Source organism: Phytophthora cinnamomi, assembly GCF_018691715.1.
Source record: "Phytophthora cinnamomi strain GKB4 chromosome Unknown Contig117, whole genome shotgun sequence".
NCBI lineage: Eukaryota > Oomycota > Peronosporomycetes > Peronosporales > Peronosporaceae > Phytophthora > Phytophthora cinnamomi.
Window position 1 is genome coordinate 62211 of NW_027151050.1, and position 20468 is coordinate 82678.

The 20468-nt window shown below is 51.4% G+C and overlaps 4 protein-coding genes across 4 annotated transcripts; all 4 read right to left on the minus strand.

The window, feature by feature from the left end:
* Nucleotides 1-672: 672 nt before the first annotated feature.
* Nucleotides 673-1030, minus strand: IUM83_10342 (small cysteine-rich secretory protein SCR99; the record flags this gene model as incomplete). The annotated part of the gene is made up of 2 exons (XM_067934837.1): nucleotides 673-919; nucleotides 981-1030. The coding sequence occupies 2 exons, from the start codon at nucleotides 1028-1030 to the stop codon at nucleotides 673-675; spliced, it is 297 nt and encodes a 98-aa protein (XP_067781476.1).
* Nucleotides 1031-4223: 3193 nt separating this feature from the next.
* On the minus strand, nucleotides 4224-4613 carry IUM83_10343 (uncharacterized protein; the record flags this gene model as incomplete). The annotated part of the gene is made up of 1 exon (XM_067934838.1): nucleotides 4224-4613. The coding sequence occupies one exon, from the start codon at nucleotides 4611-4613 to the stop codon at nucleotides 4224-4226; it is 390 nt and encodes a 129-aa protein (XP_067781477.1).
* A 1603-nt stretch (nucleotides 4614-6216) lies between these two features.
* On the minus strand, nucleotides 6217-7982 carry IUM83_10344 (beta-catenin-like protein; the record flags this gene model as incomplete). The annotated part of the gene is made up of 2 exons (XM_067934839.1): nucleotides 6217-7407; nucleotides 7479-7982. The coding sequence occupies 2 exons, from the start codon at nucleotides 7980-7982 to the stop codon at nucleotides 6217-6219; spliced, it is 1695 nt and encodes a 564-aa protein (XP_067781470.1).
* An 11660-nt stretch (nucleotides 7983-19642) lies between these two features.
* Nucleotides 19643-20000, minus strand: IUM83_10345 (small cysteine-rich secretory protein SCR99; the record flags this gene model as incomplete). Its single annotated transcript, XM_067934840.1, has 2 exons — nucleotides 19643-19889; nucleotides 19951-20000. The coding sequence occupies 2 exons, from the start codon at nucleotides 19998-20000 to the stop codon at nucleotides 19643-19645; spliced, it is 297 nt and encodes a 98-aa protein (XP_067781471.1).
* Between the last annotated feature and the right edge of the window lie 468 nt (nucleotides 20001-20468).

Sequence of the window (20468 nt, forward strand, 5' to 3'; positions counted from 1 at the left end):
CAGGTTCGTCCCGATACATTATTCTTTTGTCATCTTATAAGAGATTCAGGGATCTATATTTATATAGGGACTAGTACGCGCACTTGTATCGTCCCAACTACTCTCGATAAAATCCAGAGAACAGACAATATCAATACGCGGTGTTAAAACCGTATAGGTTAAGTGTTCCAACATAAGTTGGCACCATTTATCGTGGGGATAGCAGTGATAGTGAAGACGACAATAATTCATGTTCACCCCTCAGTAAAATCAAGATTTGCCTGCGCAAGCTTGTGCTATTGAAGTGACGCCTAGGACTACAACGATACGGTACGTGTACTTTGGTTGTGCAGCAGACGTGCAGACGTTTCCTCTGTGGCTGGCAGCCCTAGAGGAGATGATTTAGGGCCGTGCTAATTACTCGTCCCGTAAGCGCGTGAGGGCCCAAGTCGAGAGATCGTGGACAGAGATTATGGCTTTCCGAGTGCACCATTTGCCGACCGCTGCCAATTGATACTCGTCGTATGCGGGTACCCCCCCCCCCCCCTAGCAAAGCTGGACGTAGTCTGCTGTGATTTAATCCATTACATTACCCGCTACGTGATAGACGTTTTACCCACATCTCAAAACCTCAAAGCTATACCCCCAAAAGGAGTCGTCCACTGGTATGTAAATCCTCTTCCACGTCTCCATCTAGCACGCCTGGGCAGTGGGGTAGCAGGACGGAAATTTGTCTCCAGCCTGTTGTTTCCCGCAAGAGTCGTTAAACAGGCCGTGGTTGGTATCGGGCACACTGCAGCATTTCTGGTTGCCCCTCCTGTTAGGAAGAATCGCACCGCCTGACGCTTTGCAGGCATTCTGGGTGAAGTTGGCGGTCAAGTAGCCAGAGGTCTCATATCTGTTACTCTTTGTTCCCGCACACTGTCGGAGTCCACCGTAACTGAAGGCAGAGGTCAGTAAAGCTGGCGTGTACGCCCAGACGTCGGTCGACCAGTACTTACGTGGGCACCAGCAGGGCGGCGAGGGCAACAAGGACGAACTGGACCTTCATCTTGAGGGGCGTGTAGGAGTCGCGACTTGAGGCTGGTGAAGTAGTTTTCGAAATGAGCAGCAGTCCCGAGGCTAGACTGAGTCTGTAGCGGGTTTTGCCCACAGTGGGGGCCCTAAGTTTAAGTAGTTCAATAATGTTTTTTGTCTGCTTGTGATGTGGTGAGTTAGAATCATACATAACGCTTTCGCGACGAGAGGGCGCGTTTTTCGCGCATTTTCAAAACTTCAACTGCAAAGCCAATGTCTTTTATGACAAATCCGAAAATGTTTATGATGTAATTATTGTGATCATACTCTATAAAGGTGCCAATACATTAAAAATGTATTCACACACTATGTCACCTCCAAACACAGTAGATAATATGTTCCATATGACATACGAACACCGTACATGTACTCCGATTACTGTGATACATCATAATGTATGATCATGTGTATGCATCGTTCTTGCTGCACGTGCGTGATGGTGTACATGTACATCGATATGTACCACGCATGTTCTTGGTCTGCATACGTTCTTGCCCATATGGGATGCGATCTAGGATGGGATTGCTTGTTGTAGTCGCAACGGTTCAGTAGAACATGGTACACTAACTAACTTACTGTAATTTCCAGTCTGTAAATGGTGTCTGGCACATGTGCTTATCTATTTGTACCTTCTTTGTAGATACGAATTCGTAGTCCGAGAACGCTAGTTACTCGATTGAGATCCGTTCGTATGGGGAACGCTGCAGGCAGTCATCGTATCAAGCGCAGCGAATTTGAAACAAGTAAGATTTTAGATACCACCAAACCAGTTATCGTATCCTTCCGGGTGAATGTGTCTACCTTCACAGTGTTTTTTGGGGAAATCTATGGAGCTCGAGGTTACGGAGCTCAAGGTACCAAAAATAGTCATTAGTGTACATGTGTTGCACAAATTAAGGTCCCACCAAAATTGGTCAATGCTGTGTAGGCTATAAACAGTAAAAGAGTTGCCGCTACATATTGCTGTTTCTTAGCAGCAATATGATAAAAACGTAGCCTATAGACATTAAACAAGTTGCTGCACCTTGGCTGGGAGACCATGTTTTTCTCTCGTGATGTCGCGAACCTGTCGTGTTATTAAAACTAGAGGCGATGCTATGGTGTGGGAGACTTTCGTTGTGCAGGTTGTAGAGCAGGCTAGAGCTATACAAAATACCTTTAAAAATAAGGTACCTCGAGCTCCGTAACCTCGAGCTCCATAGATTTTTCTGTTTCAAACTCTGATGCAGCACCTCAATGCTAATACAAAAATACCGCCGAGTTGTCGCTCTAGCAGCAGGGGTTCGAGAACAGGATCGTGGAAATGTCGGAGCGCAGCTTGATTTAGAGATTTCACAGCGTCAATTGCAGTATAGAGATCGACAACAAACACCAAATTACTTAATACGACTTCGCTATGGTTGCACATTGCTACTGTTGCTCACGATGATGGTGGAGCTGGAAGGGGTATAATCAGTGAGAGTGAATGTGAGGGTATGGGATGAAATTGAAGTTGTTGATTCAAATTTAATTGCGAATAACTGGGCAGAAATTGCGGCTGAAAGTAGTTGCATTAGATGCCCGTACTTACAATCATGTATTCGTGTTTATTAACGCGAATGCTGTGCTAGATAATAGCGCATGCGGCAAAACCACTACACCATTGCACGGCGTTATTCTCATTAAAGTTCGTGAGGCTGGTAAACCAGCAAGCTGGCCTCCAAGGACCAGTGTGTACATGCGTTGACTACAAATAAATCGAAAAGAAAGCGCCTAAATCAGTAGTACACATCCGAATTTGCGCGAAAGCTTCATCGTATTTAGCTAGAGGGCGTTCAGTACTCTCCTCGTTGTTCAAAATGACCTCGGAACATGAACCACACTTCGAGATACTGCCGCTACCTGAACAATAATTTGAATCATTCGAGGAGGCTGGGGCCAATACGGTGTAGTGATCACCTTCTTGCACTTAGAGCAGCGCGCTTGCGCCGCGCTATCAGTCTTCGCCCCAGTCATTGAGTGTCAGTGATCCAGAGGCAACAATATTCTCATGGACCAAATTTTGATGGGACCTTAATTTGTGCTACCCATTTATAATAATGACTATGTTTGGTACCTCGAGCTCCGTAACCTCGAGCTCCGTAACCACGAGCTCCATAGATTTTACCGTGTTTTTGCTACACAGTACCATACAGTTTGCAAATGCCAGCGTTTGCTGTACAGATGGTGTTCGTGTGAACTCTACATGCATGACTAGTATATGTTTGGCTCACACAGAAAATGCTGTGACCATACGTGACAGCCGATGAGCATTGATACCACGTTGCTGTGACACGCTGGTCTTGTGTTCGTGAATCACAAATCGCGATTCGTGTCGGCAACGATCGCCTGCGTTTAGTATTAATACAGTGTACAGCATCCAATACTCTACCTAGTTCTACGTTCGCATACGTATGTAGGGTCCCTATTAATAGGATACTGTAGAGACGATCACACCATTGACTGAGGCCCCCGTGATTGCGTAGCTGGATTGACCAGACGGAATCTGTAGATCGACGATCGACTATCGTTTTTCATCTGTTTCTGTCGTGCTGGCCGCGACTTGTGGCTGTCGGGCAGCACACGGGGTTGTTCCATAGGATTTTTCTCTACGCAACCAGCAGGTACAAGGTACTGTATGATCCTAGCCAAGACGCGCAAGATCCAGCGTTGGGCGAGAGTCGTGCGCGTGCGCGTTTCCGATCAGGCGATTTCGACTCGACAGGGATGGGCGACATCATCGCCCGGTATTGTGATATTCACCGAGCAGCGTAAATTTTCAAAAACGGACAAACACGCGGAACAATGGAGGAGCGGAGGCAACACCGCTTTCGCCGTCGCTGGAGGCTGGTGCTCTTGGCCCCCTCGTTGTGCCGCGATCCCTACGAGCAGCACGTTCGGCCACGCCTGGACTGGAACCGCGAGGTCGAGCGCCTCCTTCTAGAAGGCGAGTTTGAGCGCGTGAATCGAATGAGTCCCGCCTCTTACAAGCGTCTGTGCGGTAATGTCGCCCCGGCAATGAGTCATCCTGAGCATGCTTGGTTGGGGCGTCAAGGCAAATCACTCGAGTGCAAGGTACATCTCGCGATTCGATTCCTGGCAGGAGGCTCTATCGACGACATCCGCGGTGTCATCGGTTCAAGCCATTCCTACGCGTGCAAGATTGCTATCGCTGTTATGGAAGCAATAACAGCTTCGCCTAGTTTGCGTATTGCTTTCCCTATAAGCAAGCGGAATCGACAATGCTTGGTCGCTACGTCTCGTCGAGCGGTGGGTGCCATCACGCTAGGCTCCTCCAGCGCCGCCAGCACTCCATCACATTTGGCCTTGTAGTACTCCCAAAGAAGATTGACGTAGCCGATCTTGTTGTCCTGCCCCGAAGCACACCTTTGAGCCCCAAGGTGCAGCTTAGTGCACGCCGAGCGAAGCTCCTTTGCTTTGAACGTGCCGAGGAACGCGCGTAGGTCTTCCTCCCTCTTTTCCAGGTCGTCGCCTTGGAGCACAGCAAGGATCGGGTCTTCTTGTTCCTGCTCAGACATGGTTCCCCGAATGCCTAATTTCACTCTCCCTCTGCAAGGGCAAGGGCGGTCGGTGGGCGTATCATCCCTACGTCGGTCTGCGAAAAGCGCTGCTGGACGAACTCGAGGCCTGTGGACTTGATCCGGCAGGTTGCCGGATGACATAAGAAACCCAGTCTTACGATGCCATCTGCGGCATGTCTACGGGTACTGGTCTGCATATGCATGATTGCTTCATCAACACTGTAGATGTGTTGCATATGTAGTTGAGCCATCTACTGTACGGTGGACATACAACTGTTGACAACTTGACATATGGGATGATTTGCGGGATGTGCGGGGGATACTATAATAGCTCAATAGAGCTCGGGACTGCTGCTCATTTCGAAAACTACTTCACCAGCCTCAAGTCGCGACTCCTACACGCCCCTCACGATGAAGGTCCAGCTCGTCCTTGTTGTCCTCGCTGCCCTGCTGGTGCCCACGTAAGTACTAGTCGAGAGACGTCTGGGCGTACAAGCCAGCTTTACTGACCTCTGCCTTCAGTCACGGTGGTCCCTGACAGTGTGCGGGAACACAGAGTAGGAGATACGAGCCCTCTGGCTTCTTGACCGCCAACTTCACTCAGAATGCCTGCACCGCGTCAGGCGGCGCGATCCTTCCTAACAGGAATGGCAACCAGAAGTGCTGCAACGTTCGCGATACCCAACAAGGTGCGTTTAACGATTCCAAAAGGCTGGAAACAAGCACTTCCACCCCACTGCGAAACATGGGAGGGGATTAAGGGTGTCACAAATTAAATTGGCCGATCCTTTTATTGAGCCGGCTATAACATTTCCCTCTCGCGGCATCATGAGTAGTACCAAATTTGAGAATTCCTACATGATACCCCAGGAACCTTGAAATTGTTTGTACTACGCGAGATGTACAGGTGAAACCTACAAGAACAGTCCTCTGATACATGCAAATGCACTGATGTACGTGTGCTCATGTACAGTAGTTAGGCTTCTTCCTTGTCGGTTGTCAGTGTATCGATATCGCAAGAATGATTAACCGATACGGTCGCAAGCACTGTCACTCACTTCGCTGCGTAGCGAGTTGGTCCAGCGAACGAGCCGTTCCTCAACCTCCGGTAGCAATTACCTCCCATCCCCATCGAAGGAGCATTAAAGTGAGCGGCTTCCCTCGACCCACATTGCTTTGCTATCAAGTCACGCTGTATGAACCACGAGTAAATCTGCCGCTTTTTCTGGGGACCTCGGCATTCTGCTCGCTCTTTGTGAAATGGTTGGCGATTTTGGGTTTTACTGCATTACGTGCTGTCATCTATAATAGGAGCTGGACGCACCGCTGAACATGGTTGGCTAGTGAGGGGTGTGCTTTAGGAGATATGTCTGCTGTAGGAAATCTCAAATTCGGTATTACAGTTTTTACAGTATTATTGTGTGCTATTGAATTGTCGATCTTGGCCACTTTGAGATTTTGATTTGGGCCAAACGCGTTTTGATTGTGGACTTTCCTCATCGGTACCGGCTTGTTCAGCTCTTCAATATCGGGAATTTCAACACGCAAGATCGCGCGAGCCCAATGGAGGCATTGGTTAGTTTCATCAGTCTATTTCGATTTAGCACGACGAGCTTTCAGGCTCCGCATTCCCTGTCTTGTCACCATTCTCCCTTTTCGATTCATCGGCATCTTCACAAGGGGCAGCCTCGGCTCGGAGTGTTTCAAGCAACGCGCGAAGCTGTGCCTTCTGGGACTGTCTAGCTTCATCCACCTCATCATCATCCTTCTCTTCTGATTTAAAGAGGTCTAATTGCTCGCGCAAGATAGTGGTCAAACTATTGCTTTCGATACTCCGCTCGTGGAACTTAATCATCACGTAGGCTTTCAACTTCTTCGAAAAGCGGCACAGATGTGCAACCACAAATGCAATTCTCTCCAGAACAAACAAACCAGCATCAAGGCGGCGCAGATACCTACTGTCTTCATCTTCGTCTTCGTCGTCGTCCGTATTGCTGTGACCCACACGCTCGTGATACTTCGCAAACAAATCCACTAATCTATCAACTTTTTCCAATTCGTTTTCCACAAACTTAGCGTGCAGCCGGTCATAGCCATCAGCCGGAGCCTTTTCTCCCACCCACGCACACATCGACGTCACCAAGCTGACCGCGTTCTCCTCTTCCTTTGCGCGGTCACTAGCCTTGCTCGCCTTCGTAGCGCTTGCTAACTTGTACTTGCCATGACGACCCATGAACACCGAGAACACGCTTCGCAGACCGCCGATCTCAACAAACCGTTCGCAGTTCCGCGCATTGCCCATAAGCGCATGGTCCATTACACGCAACGCCCCTCCAAACACGAATCGCTGGCGGTCCTTCACAAAGCGCAGCAGCAGCTCCAGGCCTTCCAGCCTGCGGAACTGCTTCTGCGCCTCGGGCACCAGCAGGACGCTACACAGCGCGTTCACCAGATTCCCCACGAGCTCCTCTTCTTCATCTGTGGCGGGGTCTCTCTTCCTGTAGGGCGCCAGCGCCTGTAACAAGTCGTCCATCAGATCCACCTTCTTGTCCTTGTCCTTGCCCTCCCTCTTCTCCTCCTTGGGGCGCTCCTGCCCCCTCCAGGCCACGAACTTGTCCCTTGGCTCCTTGCCGGCCTGCAGGAGGATGGACAGGATCTCGCTCGCGTAGAGCTTGTTCTGGCTGAAGGCCCTGCGCGGGCCCAGCTGCTGCAGCAGGAAGGGCAGGACGGCCGTGTGCTCTGCCACTTCGGCGCACACGGGTGGCCGCAGGTCCGCCAGGTTCTCCAGGATCTGCAGTGAGTGGTAGATGCCCGCGGCCTCCTCGTCCGCCGCTTCGCTGGCGGCAGCAGCTTCTCGTCCACCAGGTGCGCGGCGAGCTGCGCCGCCGGCTCCAGCGACTCGGCGGCGTCGTCCACGTCCGTGAGCTCGGCCAGCAGCCCCAGCACGGCCAGGCGGACGTCCAGGTTGGCGTGGCCCAGCAACCCCAGCAGCGCGCGGGGCACCTGCAGCTCCGTCATGGCGGCGAACAGCTCGGGCTTGGCGGCCAGCTGCCGCCAGCGCGCGACCTCAGCGTCCAGCGCCAGCTCCGACTCCAGGAACTTGCTGGGCTCGGCCGCGTGCTTCTCGCGCGCCAGCGCGTTGCGGCGCACGCGCTTCTGCAGCGCGTTGGCCATGGACTTGAGCGCGCGGGCGTCCAGCGCGTCGCCCTCCTGCGCCTCGGCGCCGTCCACGAGCGCCGAGATGTCGGCGCCGCTCACTCGCAAGCGCTTTGCCGCGGGGGCCGCGGGGGGAGACGCGGCCGCGCGCTTGGGCGCGGCGTCGGCATCGGCGTCAGCAGCCAGCACGCGCTCGAAGTGGCTCTCCATTAGTATAATACTTGGATGTGATGGCAGCAATGTATGGAACGAGAATAGAGAATGAGGATTGGTGAAAATTGAGGAGGGAATTGACCAATCAGAGAAGGGTTGAAGTGCTTGTAGTGTCCAGTGGACAAACAAAACCAAAACAAAAGCCACTGGCTTTTGTTTTGCCTTTTTCGGTTACCGGTATGCATACCGAATGAGGTTCGATTGAAATATTATTAGCATCTTGCCTACTCGACGTCTCCAATTTCGTCGTCCGAGTCGATCTAGCACGGGTTTTAGCTCTCATGGGCACTATGTGTCGTGCTTTGAAGGCGTGCAACCAGCGTCACGACCCTTCAAAACCCTCCACACCATACCCCCCTGCTACTACATGTACTGTCTTGGCCTCTAGCGTCAGCATTAGACTCGAAACATGGCATTACCTACTTTACGAGCTCCAGTCTGCCAACAGTGGTAGCTTCGTGCCGATTCCGGTGGGGCAAGCTTTCTTCTTGCTGCTGCTATTCTTGGCAGCATACCGTTTTTGCAGTGTGATCTTGATTCATACCCACTTCGGCACTAGTTTACATCTAAACTCCTAAGCAAACTCGCTAAGGTCAGGATAGTACTCACGAATAACCTTGCGAACGTCTTTGAACTTCTCTACAGCTCGGGCAACAATAAGCTTCTCGCTTGCTGAGAAGGACGTGCGTCGCTTCTTGCGGCGAGGCGAGCGCGCCCTCCGTCTGACTTTCTCTCTACACCACCTGCGTCTCTCGCTCCCTAACGCTGCGCCTTGGCGGACGGCGACGACTCCGTGCGCGCCTCCGGCCGTTCATCAGGCGCGAGAAGGTGGAGAGCTGCGACGAGTCCGTGTCCGTGGGGACGCTCCGGCATCTCTGCTTGCCGAACGAGTGGCAATCACAATCACAATCACAATACTTGTGCCAAACCGGTAACTTTGTATCTAAATGACTATAGCGGAACTTATATGCCGAGGCGACAGCTGGCTCAAAATACTGCAATCTCATTGGTCGCTCTTATATGCAGTTGACCACTACAAGCCAAGGAAGTCGGTACCAGTAGGTATACTGTATACTGTATAGTGATGTGACTTTATGAAATCGTTGTTGGACGTTGAGGTGATGCGTGGAACGAACCCCCGGATAATCTACTGTACACCCAATCTCAATCTGTTGGCCGCTTTATCGTATCTTAAACATGCAGATGTACAGTGAGCGCCAAATCAATAGTACCCCCAAATTTGAAGTACGTTTTTGGCAGTTGCTCAGCCTCCAGAACGAGTTGAGCGCTGCTATTTAGATATGTAGTCCCTACTGTGAGTACTATTAGGGGTGTTGTGCTAGCAATCGGATATCGGACTCCTTAACAGGGCTCCCATACAAAAAGCCACTTTTGGCTTCTGCGACACGAAATAGTACCAGGCACTTTTTTGGTCAAACATACAAACTTCTATATTAAAATAGAGCTGGTTAATAGGTTGTCAGCCCACCCCTCGCCTTAACTACGACAAGGCACCGGCGGGCGTCGACTCAACTAAGCGTTGCAAGTACTCCTTCTCAATCGACTCCCAGGCTAATAGAATAGCCTTTTCGAGCTCTGCAACTGCGTTGTACTGTCGTCCATGCGCGTAGACACGTGAAGCCATCTTGCCCCAGACGTTCTCGATCGGGTTACAGTCGGGGGATCGCGCGGGCCACTCCATGCGCTTGACGTCCATCTCATCCATGAACCCCTTCGTCTCTCTGGAGACGTGGATCGACGCATTATCCTGTTGAAACAGGAAATCCGTGCCGCGATGCTTGTGGGCAAACGGGAGTAAATACTCCGAAAGAGTATGGACATAGTGGCCAGAGTTCTGGCGACCGCACAGCTGGCTCTTCCCCTCGGCGCTGAACGCCCCCCCCCCCCGCTTGATACCGCGCGCCCGCGGACAGCGTCCGCAGGCGAACAACTGTCCACGGCCGGGCCTGGACCAGAAGAACAACTGTGCGGAGCCCGGCTCCGCACAACAAGACGACGGCGGATGCGGAGAACGCTGCGCAAGTCTCGGTCCGGGACCGAGGCGCCACGAGAACGGTCTGCCGGGCAAACCGAGGCGGTGACGCCGGGCGTCGAGACGCTGAACGTCTTGACGCGTACCGATACTGGATTCCAGTATCAGGAAATGGAACTCGCTAATCCTCCGACGAGGCCGTCGGAGTTGACTTCGCTTCCAGTCATGAGCTGGAAGCGCTTCACGCGCGACTTGCACGATGGACGCATCGAGCAAGTCTGCGTTCTTTCGGACAGCGAAAGAGCGAAGAGCGAGAGCGAACAGCTGAGGTAGCTCTTCATGGGAAGTACCACTGAGAGTGAAGACACTCTCAGTGCGAAGACGAAGCGAGAGCGCTTCGAGGAACAAGGCTGGGAATCGCTGAAGTCGAGACCCTATTACGAATTGTTGAGGGAGTACAAAGACGTACTCCCGGAAGAGATTCCTGCGGAGCTTCTGCAGGATAAGGGAATTCAGCACGAGATTGATCTCGTGCCGGGCACGAAGTACTGTGTTACGCGGCAGTGGCCACTGCCGCGAGATCAAGTGAAGGCGATCGACGACTTCTTTGAAAGTCGTCGCAAAGCTGGACAAGTGCGGAAATCAAAGCCCCCGCACAGTGCTCCCACGTTCTGTGTCAAAACGCCACAGGGTGGATGGCGCATCGTTCATGCCTACAACAAGCTGAACGATGCGACGGTACCGGCGCAGACGCCGATACCACGAAAAGATGTCATCATCGATTCGATGGCTGGGATCACCGTTTACAGTGCTCTCGACTTGCGAGATGGATTCTATCATATCCTAATGCGTGAGAGCGACATCCCTCTTACGGCAGTGAGCACACCAAGTGGTATGATCTGGGAGTGGCTAGTAATGCCGCAGGAACGCAAGAACGCCCCTACGACTTTCAACAGGTGCGTGACGCACTTGTTGCGCTCGGTGCGCGACTTCGCGCCGAGCTACTTCGACGATGTGTTCATCCACAACCGGGCTGTGGACGGGAAGACCGACGTAGAGATGCACCGGGTGCATCTCCGGAACCTACTTGAGCTTATGCGAAAGCATAAGATCTACGCGAACCCGAAGAAGTGTATCTTCGGGGCAAGCGAGATACCCGTCCTCGGGTGCCTCGTAGGGAAGAATGGTGTTCGCCCTGACCCGGAAAAGGTCAGAGTGATTAATGGATGGCCAACGCCTTCAAGCGTCAAGGAACTGATGCAGTTCCTTGGCTTAGCCACGTACTTGTGCAAGTATGTGGAGGATTACGCGGGCAAGATCCGCCCGCTGTCACAACTTCTTAAGAAAGAAGCTGTGTGGAATTGGACAACCGATTGCCAAAAGGCATTCGATGCGGTCAAGCAGGGCTTGACTGAGGCGCCGATCTTGGCAGTGGCTGACCAAGATCGTCCATTCCACGTCGTATGTGACACATCCGATTTCACGTTCGGATGCGCGCTGATGCAGCACGATCACGAGGGCCGTGATCGTGTCGTCTACTACCAATCGCGTCAGCTGAAGCCAGCTGAGCGCAACTATCCGGTGCATGACAAGGAACTCCTTGCCATGAAATACGCACTCGCAAAGTTTCGAGTGTATTTGCTTGGAAGTAGACCGTTTGTGGTCTACACCGACCATGCATCACTGTGTACTGCACTGAAGTCGCCACACATATCACAAAGAATGGCGAGATGGCTCTCATTCTTTGCAGAGTACAACTTCCGGGTCGAATACAAACCCGGAAGATTGAATGTGATGGCCGACGCGTTATCACGTCGGCCGGATTATGCAGAAGCTGCTGACGTCAATGCCATTGACGCCACGCGATCGAGCAAACCCACATCGTCTCTGCTGGACGATGTGAAGGCCGCGTACGCGCACGACGCGGACACGAAACTCTTGCTGGCCTATGGCACAACACCTTCTGACAAGGCTCGTCAGAAGCTGCCCAAGCACCTTCGTGCGCGTGCACACCGCTTTCGAGTGCACGACGGCATACCGCTTTATAATGCTGTCGACGACAACACAGACCGCGTCGTCGTACCGAATGACCATGACCTGCGACTCAGGATCATGTACGAGTACCACGATGCCCCGACCGCGGGACATCTCGGACGTGAGAAGACATACGTCCTTCTCACGCGCGACTTCTACTGGCACCACCAGTATAAGTGGGTGCGCAAGTACATCCGTGCTTGCGAGGTATGCCAACGCGTAAAGCCTGCGCCATTCGCGCAGGCTCCATTGCAATCACTACCGACTCCGTTGGAGTGTTGGAAGTCCATGTCATTGGACTTCATCTTTGGTCTTCCCCCGGACAGCGGAGGGAATACAGGTGTTGTGGTCTTCGTCGACCGCTTCAGCAAGATGGTACATATTGCTGCGGTGCCGGCAGAGGTGACCGCGAAACAGACGACCCGTCTGTTCGTCGACATGGTGTTCAAACACCATGGCATGCCGACCGACATCGTGTCGGACCGAGACCCGCGTTTCACAGCGAACCTGTGGCAAGAAGTGTTTACACTTCTTGGGAGCCAGCTTACAATGTCGACTGCGGACCATCCGCAGACGGACGGCCAAACCGAGCGCGTGAATCGCGTGCTCGTCGACATCTTGAAGAGCTACGCTCACTCGTTCCAATACTGGAGCGAGTGCCTATCGATGGCAGAGTTTGCCATCAATAACTCAGTGCATGCCTCGACCGGGCATACACCGTTCTACGTGAATGCCATGCGGCATCCACGTCTACCGAGTTTACTCAGAGTGATGGCTCCCACTTAAGTGGGGGGAGGATCTACGACTGCAATACAGCAGCCACAAAAAACCGCTGACACTTGCACAGTGTCAACTGCAACAACGAACAAAACGCATGGGTCTGCGCAGGGCGCAGACTCCTCCAACAACAAGGACAAAGACCACGGGTCTGCGCAGGGCGCAGACACCGCGAAGAACCACGCAGAGGCCGGGCCTCTAGCGGAGAGCGAGCTGAATGACTTCAGCTCGGATGCAATCAACTTCATTACCAAAAGACAAGTCGTAATTCGGTTTGTCCAAGACGCAATAGCAGCTTCTGTGGATCAACAGATGCTGAACGCAGACAATGTGGGCAGATGCAACACAAATGAATTCAAAGTTAGTTCATTGGTTTTGTTAGCTACTCAAAACCTACCTAAACATACAGTTTCGGATTTCGGAGCAAGTAAGCCTGCTCCGCGCTTCATCCGGGAGTTCACTGTGTTGGCACGGCACGGCAACACTTACACACTAGACATACCGTCAAGCATGCGCCTCCATCCGACCTTTTACGTTGGACGGCTGAAGCCATACCTGCAGCACGAGCCATCTAGCTCGGCTGACCCGAAGCCTCGGCAGGAGCCGAGGCAGAAGCGGAAGCCTTGGCCTCGGCGACGAGGAGCCTCTCCTCCAGCGCGTCCGCGCGCTGGAGCAACTCCTTCATCCGGGTCTCCAACTAGATCTGGATATTCGAGGCGGTCTGCGAGACCGCCGCGACTTGGGCCTTCGGGTTCGCCAGCTCCTGCTTCAGGGCGGCGAACTCGGCGCCCTGTAGACGCTCCACGGCGGTCACCCGGTCGTGGAGAGACGTGTACTGATCAGCCCGGGGCCGATCATACCCGGGGCGTGTTCCCACCCCCGCCACCGCCGATCCGTGACGCCCGCGGCTCAACCCGCTGGATTGTTGATCGGATTGTTGACCATAGTATCCCGAAAACGAACCCTCAAGGGGCTCGTTTTCGTAATCGTTGGAGGGGATTTCCTCCCCATCGAGATATATGGGAGCCGCGGAACGTCTTGCTGGAGGACGTTCCGGAAATGGTGAGGGCGTACGAGGAGCAGTACGCGCTGGTGCAGCGGAAGTAATACGAGCGCTGCGATCATCGCCAGCGCCCGAACCTTCACGTGCTAAGAACTTAGCACGGAGCTCTTTGAGACTCTCGAGCACACGAAACGACGTGTACCCGTTCATGTCGCGGTCGCTCAAGCGGACCGCGCCTGGGAAGCACTTCGCGCACTGAAAGCCCTCGGGCACAGCGCACGGCACCCGAGCCTCCTCCGCAACAACGTGGAGTTGCTCCAACTTTCCACGCTTCGAGTATGTCTCGAAGCGATCACGCGCTTGCTTAATCCGATCACGGTAAGCACTCGGCTTCTTGTTGAAGTTCTCAACAAAAGCATTCCAACTTTGACAAAGTGCCTGCCACTCGGGCACTTTGCTGCGAGAAGATGTATTCTTGCTTTGAAACCATCGGAGCTCATGAAAGAGTCCGATGTAGTAATCGCGCCTTTGATGCGTTTCCCCATCACAGTGCAGCTCGGCAGCCACGGCGTCATCTTTGATGGCGCTGCACACGTACAGCGGCACCTCATTCGGAGGTACCGAGTTCCCATACCGGTCCGGGATCTCGGACGCGGACGGCATCCACGGATCGCGCGCGGAGAGCCTTGAGCTTTGGAATCACGCGCTGCAGCTGCAGCGCGCGGAGAACTGAGAGTTCCAGCGGAAGCGAGTGGGGTATCACTCTCAGTTCGCGAACGCTTCGAACTCGAAGCGTCCGATTCGTCTCCTTCACGCGGGCGAATGTTCTTAGCATGAGGGTCGAGCGATTCGCTCGACACTGAGTCCTTGCGCTTTGAAGACGAGTCCTCCTCGTCCTCTATGTCGTCATCATCGTCGTCGAAGTCGACGACGTCGCCATACTTCGCCTTCTGGCGTTCGAAGTAGTCATCGATGGAGAGATGACTCTCCACCGACTTCGGAGTCTTCTTTTCTTGAGGCGCGCTCATCGTTGAATGAGCGCGGGTTTCTTCTCCAAATGCGGAGAATTGACGAATGGTCAATTCAGAAATTGACGTGCGGGGACCCCGCGCGTCTAACCTTAAGGGGGGGGAGGGGTAACGGGGTTACACGTACAAGTGGCAACAAGCCACTTGTGAATTTAACAGATAGGATATCTGTTAAAAGTTTTAGATACTTCCTCACCTTGGCGTAAGTCACACCAATGGATACATTGAAGTGGGCCACCACAATGAGTGGTCCACACCTACCCAAAGATCCTATTGGTAGAAAGATGCTACTTTCTACCAATTAGGGACGTGCATATTAGCGAGGCTCTGACAGCCAGCCGCTGTCAATCCCTTTCATAGATGATAAACAGTTTTAGCAGACTTAGGAGGAAGATCAATTTACAAACAATACAGTTCTCATTTTACCTAATCTAAGTCACTTGGAGTCTTATCTGATTTAAATTATATTTGTATATTCAAATATAATTAATTCAAGTAATTAGTAAGTTCTTTCGCTTCCTCCTACACGTAGCGCAACGTGTAAGCTAAAGTAGTGAGTCAACTTAGACCCACTACAGAACATATTATGATCGAACAATGCAGCATCGGTTAGGGATGATAGAGTCGAAGGATTGTACCAACCGAGAATGACATGGATCTACTTGTAGTGCGTTTGTATTACATGTACACCTTTTCCAGCCCAAGTTTGTCAAGAGTACTGTTGGTAAGATGCACTGCATCTTATTGCATCCTATTGCATCTTATTACCTGCCCTTGTGGTGTAGCCCAAACTAAAGTGTAGCCATTCCAACTTTGTGTGATACTTCAAATTTCCCGCCAAACCGTATTCACTACTTGCGGGGCTGCTGCTGCTGCTGCTATTAATCCTGGCAACCTCGTCGTGCTTCATGGCACGACGAGGGAAGCCAAACGCATCAATTTGGGACGAGTACACCGTCGTTGAGGGGACAGATACGCTCAAGTACAAGAATGTGACCTGCAATCACTGTGGCACGACCTTGACCTGGGTGCAACCCTCACGAGGGATACTGAAATCATGCTTCACGCTGTCCCAACATACCAGCTTTTATTAGAAGTCAATACAAGGAAGCGATGCTGAATAGAAGATAACGCTCCCGTCCTGCTGTCGATGGTATTAGCCCGGTGCTGATTGATCGACGTGAACCCAACACAATTTCAACGCCAGAGCAAGCAGTGTCAGCCACCACCACGAGATTTCGCTTCCAGGTGGCTATTGCCATGATCGATGGCATTCTGAGTAGTTGAGCTCCCCGGATTCCGTCAAATGTTTGCTTGCATTTGTCCTGCGGTGATAATGCCGAACCGACACGACTTAGCAGGAGGCCTCCTCGATTTTGCCTGTATGGAAGAGCGAAAGAGTGTGATTGCGACGCTGAAAGATATACCTTTTATTGCTCTCGTTTCATATGGTTGTTCCAATCCACGTCGCGAGAGTCTCATTAATTTTATAATCGTTGCTCCTGATATACGACCGCTGTTACGGACCTGTCGTGTAACTGGAGAAGCTACTAAGGACGGTGCATACATGGCTCAGATGATTGGTGAGGTTGTTGATGAGATCGAGAAAGAAATAGGAGCGGAAAAAGTGGTCTCTATCACCACTGACAACGCGGCTAGCATGAAAAGTGCGTGGGCAATTTTGGAAGGAACGCATCCCGGATTTTTGGCTACTGGCTGTGCGGCTCACACACTTAGCTTACTCATGAAAGACGTTTTGGCGAATGAAACCCTGCAGAATATTTTAAATGAAGCCAAGGATATCGCGTTATTTATTCAATCTCACACGTCGACGAGCGCTCGGTTCAAAAATATTCAAGAATCAAATCGAGATGGCTCCCAGCGCGGTTTGAAGCTCCTGGTAGCGACGCGGTGGTACTCGGCGTACGAGTGTATCCAATTGGTCATTGAGAACGAGAATGGCATCCGAGATTTGTTTACCGACCAGGCTTTACTTGTCAAGTATGACAGTAGTACGGTAGCTCGGTTGTCCAAGTTCGTGCTTACCGAGGTGTTTTGGGCGAAGGGGGGCGTGACCCTTCAATTACCGGAACCCATACACAAGTGTTTGGCGAATTTTGAGAGGGACAACCTGTGTCTTTCAGTTATTTATCAACAATTTGTGGAGTTGGGTCGGCATTCAGTGTACAACACTTCCGTTCCTGGAGTTGAAAACTCGCTGCAAAGGCATTTTAAAGAACGGATAGAATATCGTTGGCGGTTCATTCACAAAGTTGCCATGAGTGTGTCCGTCTTGCTCGACCACACAAAACCAACCAGTATTTTTATTGCTGCAGAAAAGCTTGATACGATCAAGGAAATTATAAACCTCGCTGCTTTACTGGGGTACTATACAGAGAAGCAACGAAACCTTCAACTGGAGGTGACGGCATTTTTGAGTGACAAACTCAATTGGAGTGACGAAAGTCGAGCTATGTATTACCTTTCACACCCAGCACAATGGTGGATGTGGGAAGGCCGCGACAAATATCCGCTGCTAGCTCCCGTAGCAGAAATAATATTTGCTATACAGACCTCATCTGCGGCGTCGGAGAGATCGTGGAGTATTTTCAAATTTATACATTCTGCACGCCGGAATTGTTTGAAAAAAACGACACCGTGATCAAGTTAGCGTTCATTTACTCAAACTACGGACCAAAAGAGGCGACATCACCTGTTGAATTTGATACTGTGATTGATTTCAGAGTGCAGGCGAAACCTCATCCGAGCAACGAAACCCACTTGATTCAGTGGCCGACGAAATGAGGGTCAGTATTCACGAGATGGAAGAGCTCTTCGGGGTTCACTATGAATTATCTGTGTTGAACGACTCGCCGCCGTTGAACCACTCGGATTTTCTAAGCAATGGACGTGCGTTTAACGGAGCTCACTGGGGCGACGAGAACGATTTTCCAAGTCTGTCCACACAATCTTCAACGGAGTTCATCTTTCAGACATTTACGTCAGCGGGTTTCAGAAGTTCGTCATTTTAGTGGTGGTTCTCGGTGTGTGTGTGGTTGCTAGCGCTAGTAGTGCGCGAGTAACGTTTTGAAATCCTCATTTAAGCCTATTTCATTCTAATATTTTGAGTTTGCAATGAGATACATTGAGTCCTAGTTGACTAAGATGCATGCATCATATTCCGGGGTCACTAGGATGCAGTGCATCTTACCAACAGTAGCCAAGAGTAACTTACATTCCGCAAGAGTAAATTCTATGCGATAAAGCGCAAGAACGGGTTCATATTTGTCGCTGAAAATACATAACTGCCTAAATTTGTTCAACTTGAAAAGAAATATGCAGATAACAGTGGCAGTTAGCGACGACTTAGGTTCCCACGGGCATGTCTTGTAGGTCGATCACCATGGTGTAAAAACGGAGAGTGTGGCGGTCAAACGCCTGGCAACGTTCAGACGGCGCACCCAACTTCTTGCGGTGTTGAACTTCGCGCCGATCTTCTCCGCAACCGCCTCCCACATACCGCCTCAGCGATGGGTCTCTACGACCCGCATCTTGACCTTCAGCGAGTAGTGGTTGTAGATGGCTGGCAGCTTGCCTTGGACTGCTGCGTGGAAGATGGGAAAATAAAAACTGAGCGCTGGTCAGGGCTGCAGCACGCGCTGCACAAGACGTATACGCGAGCCACCTGCTATGCAGCCATCTCTCATGGCGCTACGTGAGCTTTGGCAGCACTCGATTCCCAAGTAGGCGCGAAGCAAGTCGGCAAGAGCCAAGTAAGCGCGCGGAACAAGCGCGCGAAGTCCTTGGCGGGTTGAAGATTGACGAACGCAATCCCTATACGATCTGATAGGCGACCCTTCGAGGTCAGTTATTAGAGCTGAAAGGTTTTTGCCGAACTTGGCCTTGCTCTTTATCGCATTCAATTTGCTCTTGCTGAATGTAAGTTACTGTTGACAAACTTGGGCTGGAAAAGGTGTACATGTAGCCGGGCGGATATCTACATCTACTGCCTGCCCCCCCCCCCCCCCTCATGTAATGCGCTACAAGCAACATCCAGATTATCTTGTCACGCGAATGTCGCCCGTAAAAGACTCAAGCAACACACACTGGATAATATAATATCCGCCCATGTATAACACCTAGCAGGTTCGTCCCGATACATTATTCTTTTGTCATCTTATAAGAGATTCAGGGATCTATATTTATATAGGGACTAGTACGCGCACTTGTATCGTCCCAACTACTCTCGATAAAATCCAGAGAACAGACAATATCAATACGCGGTGTTAAAACCGTATAGGTTAAGTGTTCCAACTGGGAGGGGCATAAGTTGGCACCATTTATCGTGGGGATAGCAGTGATAGTGAAGACGACAATAATTCATGTTCACCCCTCAGTAAAATCAAGATTTGCCTGCGCAAGCTTGTGCTATTGAAGTGACGCCTAGGACTACAACGATACGGTACGTGTACTTTGGTTGTGCAGCAGACGTGCAGACGTTTCCTCTGTGGCTGGCAGCCCTAGAGGAGATGATTTAGGGCCGTGCTAATTACTCGTCCCGTAAGCGCGTGAGGGCCCAAGTCGAGAGATCGTGGACAGAGATTATGGCTTTCCGAGTGCACCATTTGCCGACCGCTGCCAATTGATACTCGTCGTATGCGGGTACCCCCCCCCCCTAGCAACGCTGGACGTAGTCTGCTGTGATTTAATCCATTACATTACCCGCTACGTGATAGACGTTTTACCCACATCTCAAAACCTCAAAGCTATACCCCCAAAAGGAGTCGTCCACTGGTATGTAAATCCTCTTCCACGTCTCCATCTAGCACGCCTGGGCAGTGGGGTAGCAGGACGGAAATTTGTCTCCAGCCTGTTGTTTCCCGCAAGAGTCGTTAAACAGGCCGTGGTTGGTATCGGGCACACTGCAGCATTTCTGGTTGCCCCTCCTGTTAGGAAGAATCGCACCGCCTGACGCGGTGCAGGCATTCTGGGTGAAGTTGGCGGTCAAGAAGCCAGAGGGCTCGTATCTCCTATTCTTTGTTCCCGCACACTGTCGGAGACCACCGTGACTGAAGGCAGAGGTCAGTAAAGCTGGCTTGTACGCCCAGACGTCTCTCGACTAGTACTTACGTGGGCACCAGCAGGGCAGCGAGGACAACAAGGACGAGCTGGACCTTCATCGTGAGGGGCGTGTAGGAGTCGCGACTTGAGGCTGGTGAAGTAGTTTTCGAAATGAGCAGCAGTCCCGAAGCTAGACTGAGTCTGTAGCGGGTTTTGCCCACAGTGGGGGCCCTAAGTTTAAGTACTTCAATAATGTTTTTTTGTCGGCTTGTGATGTGGTGAGTTAGAATCATACATAACGCTTTCGCGACGAGAGGGCGCGTTTTTCGCGCATTTTCAAAACTTCAACTGCAAAGCCAATGTCTTTTATGACAAATCCGAAAATGTTTATGATGTAATTATTGTGATCATACTCTATAAAGGTGCCAATATATTAAAATGTATTCGCACACTATGTCACCTCCAAACACAGTAGATAATATGTTCCATATGACATACGAACACCGTACATATGTACTCCGAATACTGTGATACATCATACTGTATGATCATGTGTATGCATCGTTCTTGCTGCACGTGCGTGATGG